The sequence below is a fragment of the Cebus imitator genome, unplaced genomic scaffold (genome assembly GCF_001604975.1).
Source record: "Cebus imitator isolate Cc_AM_T3 unplaced genomic scaffold, Cebus_imitator-1.0 Scaffold101, whole genome shotgun sequence".
NCBI lineage: Eukaryota > Metazoa > Chordata > Mammalia > Primates > Cebidae > Cebus > Cebus imitator.
This window is the reverse complement of record NW_016107416.1, coordinates 4,135,966-4,144,195: the sequence shown is the minus strand read 5'-3', so window position 1 is coordinate 4,144,195 and position 8,230 is coordinate 4,135,966. Positions and strand designations below refer to the sequence as shown.

Here is an 8,230-nt window from a genome sequence, read left to right as displayed (position 1 = left end):
ATATATATATATATATATATATATATATACATACAGTCAGCCCTCTGCATCCATGCATTCTGCGTCTGCAGATTCAACCAACCACAGATCAAAAATATTTGGAAAAAAATTTTATACTGAACACATGCCGACAATTCTCTTGTCACTATTCCCTAAACAGTATAATAACTGTTTAAATAGCATTTGCATTGTATTAGGTATTATAAATAATCTAGAGATGACTTAAAGTATACAGGAGAATGTGTGTAGATTATATGCAAACACTGCACCATTTTATATGAGGAATTTGAGCATCTGCAGATTTTAGTATCCAAGGGAAGTCCTGGAACCAATCCCCTGTGGATACTAAGGGACAATTGTGTATATACAGTGAATGTTCACCTTAACCAATTATTTGAGCAGCTTCTGTAGGAAGAATTCATTAAGAGTAGTAGAGGGACAGTTGTTTAATAACAGGTTCGTGTGTAGACATCTAAGACACAGTGTCTGTCATCAAAAGAGTTTAAAATCCAATGAGTTCAACAATACAAAAAGATTAGAGGAGTAGATTAGTGTTTCTCAGCCTTGGCCAGGCATTAGAATAGGCTGGAGTACTTTTTAAAATACCTATGCCCAGGACCCACTCCATTCCAATGAATGAGAATCTCGGAGAAAGGGACACCGGCATCTGTACTGTTTAAAATGTTAAATGTGAAAATTAGATGTGAATGATCATCAGCCAGGGTTGGGAGTCCCTGCAGGATAAAGCTCAATTACCCATTCACCTGTGACACATAATTTTGATGATAAATTTAACTAATTACTCAATGATATCCACCATGAGTACGTAAGACGACAATCACTTCTCCACTAACAACTTCACTAAATTGGGTTTGGAGGCTGGGACACTGATAAAGTGCCAGGATTCCGAGATAAGCAATCCCACAGTTTTCACCTCGCAGTCTACTGCCTTTCCAGTGGAGTTCATCATGTGGCGGCAGGAAACTCAAAGTCCCAGAGTTCAGAACATAATTAAAGCCTTCCCAAAAGCTCCCCATGTATCTTCAGGATCGCACCAACCTATGGCCTTATCTGATCGGGGTTTCCCAACATTCCAAAAATACGTTTTCTTTGTTCTCAGCAGGTAGTGGTTACTTCTCAGATGCTGTCCACAAAATCTGGAATGATATCCCTGGGCTTCACTTACTTTCCAAACTCTAGAAACGTCAACTTCCATCCTCAATCTTGAAACCTGTCTTTCTCCCATCTAAATTACTCAGTGCCTCAGGAAAAAATGGACTTACTTTACATTTACATTCATGTTCCCACCAAATTTGTTTCTTTATACACTCCTCACCTGGATATGTAAGATCTTGCCCATTTTCCCATTTGTACTTAGATTGAGGAATACTTTCATAGTTGATTTGCAAATCCTACAATATTTGCCTCAGAAACTAGACTTTCTATATGTTGACCTCACAAAAGATATAATTAAGAGAAACTCGTGGATTGTCCATCACTATTCAAGAAGCAAAATTGTTATTTTTAGGTTGATGTGATACAGCAGTTAGTAGATAGAAATGTCTTTTTTTAAACAAGTATTAAATAATATGAATAAATTCCAATTCATTACATATATAGTACTAGGCTATATTAATAGCTGAGAGCAAAGATCTAGAAACACAGTTCCTGTTTTCTAAACCCAAATCTGCCACTTATTTGTCATGTCTCTGTGTCTCTTTTTCCCCCAATTTATAAAATGGGGATACTAAAGGTACCTACCTCCTAAAGTTATTGTGGGAAGTAAGTCATAAGCATAAAGCTCTTAAAACAGGGCCGGCAGAGAATAAGCACAATACATGTTATTTGTTAATATGATTATTAGTATGAAGAGCAGGGCTTAAAACCTTGCTGTCTAAGGGGACAAGCCTTTTAACTGTCTTTCTCTGATTTATGGAAAGTGTATTTATTACACATTGTTTTTCAAATTGAATTTTGACATTTCTGGCCCTTTCTCCTTTAAAAAAAATAAATAAAAGCATGGAATTTATTTATTGACCTTTCAGTGCCATTAGGAATACCATTTAATATTAGTTAAATCTTGTTATGATTACAATATTTAAAATGAAACTATGGGAGAAGAGTATTTGGGGAGGAGAAAAAAATCATCACGACTTCTTAAAAGGAAATTTTGAAAACAAAAAAAGGAGAATTTATATGCTGTAAGTGACCTTTAAATGTCACATTCACTAATATATAAATGTAAACAGAAAAATACAAGTCCGGTAGTAACAGTAAACTGATCAATGCAATTATAGCATGGGTTCTGTGACATTATAAGTTACATTTCCATTCCAGAATATCAATAATTTTTTAACACATTTTACGATCAAATTATGTGCATTAAATACCATCTGGTTAGTTCTCTTCATATTATTTACAAGCTTGTAGCTTATCTCTTACTTGGACAGCTCCCTGTACTAAACTTCTAAGTATACAAGATTTGAGGGCATAAATTATTTTTTAATAGTTAAAAAGTAACTTCAACTCAGTAAGACAATCCTTCAATGAGATCTCAGTAACTTGTCTGGAGTAATGTTGTTACTATTAACTTTAGCCCACTTTCAAGAGTTAATAAAATATGATTTAATAGACAATTGGTTACTTGTTTTAATCTCAGATAACTGAATTACATGATATAAACAGCACACCCTATTTTAACAATGGCAAACACACACGCAACATTGCGGTAGATTTTCACATGGTTTTATAAGCCACTTTAATTTTTTCCCTCCTCCATCTCAATTCCATCAATAAAGAGTTCATCTTTAGGGGTTGGTCCAGTTCTTGAGTATCTAAAGCAACATACACATGTATTTATCCAGAGGTGGATTATTTTTTTTTTTCTGTAGAATAGTTCTTAATGGAGGCAAAGACAGTGCAAGTATTTTCTTAAACCCCTCAACTATATACTTTTAAGAAATAATTACTTTCATGCTTTGGATAACCTATAAGAAGTTAAAATGTAAGATGGTTTACATTTTTCTATCACTAGATTGACCAACCTACTATGTTACTCACATGGCCTAAGACCAAATTTTAAGAGAACCATTAGCTTCTAAGACAAGAATTTGTGACTTACCCTGTTTGAGAAGGATTTGAGACATACAAAATGTTCCATGTGAAGATTCAAAAAATTAAAAGGTTATCCAATGTATTTTTAAAAGTTTCATAGAGGAAGTCCCAGGGGCCCAATGTTACCCAAATACTAGGCATAGGTTCTAGCGCCAGATATTTTCTCATCATGTATTCCACACTTTAAAAAAAAAAATTCTCACTTAATTTTTACTTGTTCCTGACTTCAGCGACAGAGGTAGGTACATCTTTCTCATTTTAACAGTCACTCAGGACCTGAACAACAGCCCACACACATGGTAAATGCTCATAGAATCTGTGGCATTAAACTGAAAACACTCAAAATATAGACTGGCTGGATAAGCAAACAGCATCTTTCTCCCACCTGCGTTCCTGCCCAAGTCACTGAGACAGGGCAGCTCACAAGGTCGAAACTCCAAAGGCCCCATCAGTTGTAACTTCCGAGTATGTGTCGCTTGCACAATCAACTTTCTAACTCCAAGGAGCTGAAGTGAGGCAAGCCTTAATGGGTCAAAAATCACACTTAGATAAACAGCACCTTTTAAGACGTTCCCTCAAACAAGTTCTAAACCGGTGCTTCTCAAACTTCAGTGGGTATTCTAATCACCCGGGGATCTCGTTAATGAGCAGATCCCGAGTCAGTGGTTTTGGTGTTTAAGTCCCCAGATTGGGCAGGTCTAAGGAGCTCCCAAGAGATTCCCATGCTGCGGTTCCACCCACCATTCTCGGAGTTCGGGGCCCACAAATGCCCAAAGACAGCCAGGTCTCTGATATTAGCAATAGACAACAGCTGCAGCTACAGGCAGTGCCCCATAATCCCCTGGGTTTTCTGCATCCCCTGAGCGTCGCCGCCACCACCGGGTCGCACCTGGCAGGTGCCTTGGCCGCAGCCGCGCCCCCCTCCTCCGCTCGGCGCTCACCTTCTCCCGGTTCTTCAGGTACCGCTGCAGTGCCTGCTGGGTGAGCTCGCCGACGCGCAGCTGGCCCTCCTTGCAGGGCACCACGATGCCCGTCCTGCCGAAGCACACGGTCACTTTCATCCTGGCCCCCGGCGACCACGCCGGGCAGGGCCGAACAGGTGTCTGACCCCGCGGGCGCAGCCCCCACTCTCGGAGGACCCCAGGCGCTGGTGGGCCCGGAGACCCGGGGCGCCGCTCCCCGGGGCACCCTGAGGCCCGGGGGCTCGCGGCAGCGCCCCTTCCACCCGGGCAGGCGGCGGGCAGCGGGAATCGGGGAGGGGCGGCCGCGGAGAGGGCTCACCTCCCAGGTGCCCGGCGGCCCGGGACGCGGCGGCTCTGCGGCCCGGCTCCTCCTCCTCCACCTCCCGCTCCGCTCCTGCCCGGCCCAGGCGGCTGCTCCGCGCCCACCAAAGCGAAACTGCCGGCCCTGCCCTGTCGCTGGCCCTGGCCCTGGCCCTGGCGGCGGTAGCAGGGCCGGCCCCAGGCCCCGGGCTGGAGTGGGCGGCGGCGGCGGCGGCGCGCGGGGCTGGAGTTGGGAGGAAACTTTTGCGCCGGCTCCCAACTCCTCCGCGGCGCCCGCGCTCTGGGCTCCTGCGGTCCCGGGGCCCGCCTGGGCCCGGCTCTTAAAGGGGCCGCCGCGCTCCCCGGCCCCGCCGCGCGCCGGGCGACGCCGTGCCCAGGCTCTGCGGGCCGGTAAGTGGAGGCCGGGAGCTTCGTCCCCTCAGCTGGGTCGCTCCCTGGCTCGCTCCCTCTCGCACGCATGCACACGGAGCTCTGGGGAGCTGTAAGGGGACCCGAGGGCTACCCACTCGGGGATTGAAACCGGATCTCAGAACGCACACCGGAGAGAAGAGCGAGGAGACTGCAGAGCTGCACCCTTCACACGAGGGGACCGCAGCAGGATGCAGAAGGAGCCCAGGAGCAGGTGCTTCTAGTCACGCCCACCAAAAACACCCCGGGGGCGAGGCTGCCAGGTGCTGAGAGGCTGGAGTGGCCCGAAGGCCTGTTAGGAACTCGCTTAAGCACAGCCTTGCAGCTGCTGTCTGAAGCCCTGGGATAGCAGAGCTGAAGGGAACCTTTTCCTTTTACAGACGAGGACACTTAGTATTCGGCCAAAGGTCACATCCCAAACCCAGATATGATCGCGTGTGTTGACACATAGCCTTCTGGAATGCGACTACTGTTGTGCATTTTATTAGGAAAAAAAAAAGTCAAACACTTTTAGGCTCATGATTTGGCAGGTGTGTTATCTATCACCAATTGAAATGGGACTATGCTGGGGAAAATCAACGAATTACACTTGTTTCATCCTTAGCTCTCATGTAAATGAGCTCCTTTGAGCTTAACGACAACCACTATACTACTATTCGCATCTTGTGCATAAAGAACGGTGCCCCGGGGAGGTCAACAGATGGTAGTGTTAGTTCTGTTGAAAAGAACTCAGGTCTTCGGAGCTCAATCTCTGGTCTCTCCCAGCAGTTTTCTTAGCCATCCTGTTAAGACCCTCAGGGCTGCATCATGTGTTTCTCTACAGAAGGATTTACTCCTATGTGGACACACTTACGTTGAAGTTGAATTGCCTAGGATGGTATCATAATGCACAGGAGATTAAATGTATGGGTTTTGAGAGATTTCTTTAGTTAGCTCATTCATACATTCAATAAATATATATTGGTTGTCTTCTATGTATAGAAGGTCAATGGCAACCAAGAGGATCAGGCAAACCAAGTCCATAGTAATTTGGTTGCAAATCCAATACAAGCTAATTTATATTAAATAAACCAAAGACAGAATCGATCTCCTCATAGAATCAGAAGATCCAGAGAACACTCCCTTGAGGCAAGGTTGAAAGCAGAAACTCAAACCATATCCTCAGGGGCTAGCTCTCTCCAGCTCTGTTCCTCAGTGTGGTCTCAATTCTCAGGCCAGCTCTCTTCAAAGGAGGCACTATATCCTCATATTAGAGATGAGTAGCTGAGGCCAAAGAAGGTTAAATGGTTTGGTTAAAATCTCATTCCTAGAATGCACCAGAGGCTGGCTTAAAACCCAGGCCATCTGATTCCAGAGTCTTCATTGTAACTTCTGTGCTGCTTCTTACATGGGAAGTACCAAATGAGTAAATCAAACAAACAAATAAATACTAATGCCATGCATTAATGTGTGGACCTCACTTTTAATATTGGGTATTTCATGGACCTGTAGAATGATACAGAGCAAAGATTTTCCAATGATGAAATAACTTTGCATGTTGCGATTCTTCCTGCTTTATGGCTTTTTTCTTTACAGTTGCTCCAGATTCATTTTCTGCTACTCCAGTCATGAATAGCTCCTGTTTCTCTCCACAAACTCCTTCTCAGCCCAACTTTAGTTTCTTCCGAATACCTAGAATCCCCCACCCAAAGTCCTGGCTTTGAGAATCTTCATGTGAACCATAAAGAACATTCCAGCTCTCCCAATTCCACTTGGGAAGTTGGAATCAGGACTTAGGGGATGCAGCAGAGGTCATGCCATTGTGAGATGAAGGAAGAGATGACTCTAGACAAGGATAAGAAGGGTGCATTGTGCAATTCTGCACACCACAGGGTGACCTTTTATAGCCCTAAGTTAGTATGAAGAGTTTAGTATTGACATTTCATGTTTATCAAATAGCCGGCTTTAATTTGTTATTCAGCCTCATCACAGCATACATAGAAACAATTTATCATATATCGACAAGTGATTTTTAAAAAGAACACAATTGCAAAACACAGTCATTCACACCCAGCAAGTTCCTAAATCAATATTTCATGCCCCATGGGACCACCTGGGCAGAAGACAATAGATAATTTACCTTGATTGAGTAATACTAGAGGATTCTAGGCCCGGGTTCCATTTTCTTGTTTTGCCTGCTCAGTGGATAAATACTGCCTGTGATATGATATTTTTCCTTTTGTTATCCAACAGCTTAGCAAGTACTGGAGTAGCCAATAAAGAAATGTTATACAGAGAACAATAATCCTAAGCAATATTATTAAACTGCCCTGACTTGCGAAAGTTTAACTAAAATGTCAGGCACTATCAGGTGTATATTGAATGAAGAATGATAATATTTGATCTATAGGTGACCAGTAATCAATTCATATGTTAAACAAAATATTTTCACCTTTCAAGGAATTATTTATAGCAAGTACTATTTATCACGAAAAAAATTAATCAATTTTACTAATGAAATTATTTCTAAAACCCTTGGATCATTAGTAGATCATGTTCTTTGCTCCCTTCTGAAAGCAACGTGCAAGGACTGCATAAAAAAAAAGAAAGAGAAAAATGGGGATTATTTTTCACTTTTTTCATATTTAAAAGTGAAGTGTCTGGGCTATTGTTTAACTGGGCAAGAATGGATTCTTCTTTAGATGTTTTTGTCTATAAATACTGCATGGCATTTATTTGTTGATGTTTTTGGTTATTATTTCTGTAGCTCTCCTGTATAACAATGCTCCTGACCCTAATGGGAATTTTATGGGCCACCAGTTTTTTGGAAGGTCCATCTTTTTGCCTATCCTATAAGCAAGACTCACAAGTCTCTACAAATGATACAGCTAGATCACCCCTCCTTATACTGAATTCCACTCTGTAGAAACTAATATTCTCCCTCAGTTTGTTTTCTTGAAAAGGAGCTGAATCATGAAATGAGCATCTCTTTAAAAACAAAAAAGTAAAATAAATAACCAAGAGCAAGGAAACTGTTCTGATGCTGTTATATTGTTAATTTTGATTATTAGTTAAATGTTTTCCTCATTGTGTGATCTCCTTCTCTGAAGCTTATGGGGGCCCATTAACAGTAAGCACAGGAATAGGCCCTACTCAGGATAAAACTGGCTCCTTTCACCTCTAGGTGTCTGTAAAAGACTGTTAGGAAAAGGGCCAGCAGCCGTGGTCAGGGGTGCTCTCTAACAAGCGCAGCTGTCCAAGGTTAGCTTCTGAACTGAGGTAAGGGTGCAACCAAGAGTTCTGTTTTCAATTCTACTAACTTTACCGAAGCTGGCTTTCTGATTCTCATTTATATCCCTTTACTTGGAGAGGAAGCGAACTGTCATCCATGTAACTGACAGAAGCTAGAGGGAGATTTGTCCCGGGATGTTTCAGTGTTTAAGTCA

The 8,230-nt window shown here is 42.7% G+C and overlaps 1 protein-coding gene across 1 annotated transcript in view; it reads right to left on the bottom strand.

Moving 5' to 3' along the window:
* The window catches only part of PARD3B (par-3 family cell polarity regulator beta), a 1,123,121-nt gene extending 1,118,672 nt beyond the window's left edge, over positions 1–4,449 (bottom strand). Inside the window, exon 1 of the mRNA XM_017536909.2 lies at positions 4,056–4,449. Coding sequence (XP_017392398.1) covers positions 4,056–4,175 — 120 coding nt within the window. The 5' untranslated portion in view covers positions 4,176–4,449. The remainder of the gene's footprint in view (positions 1–4,055) is intronic.
* Positions 4,450–8,230: the final 3,781 nt, after the last annotated feature.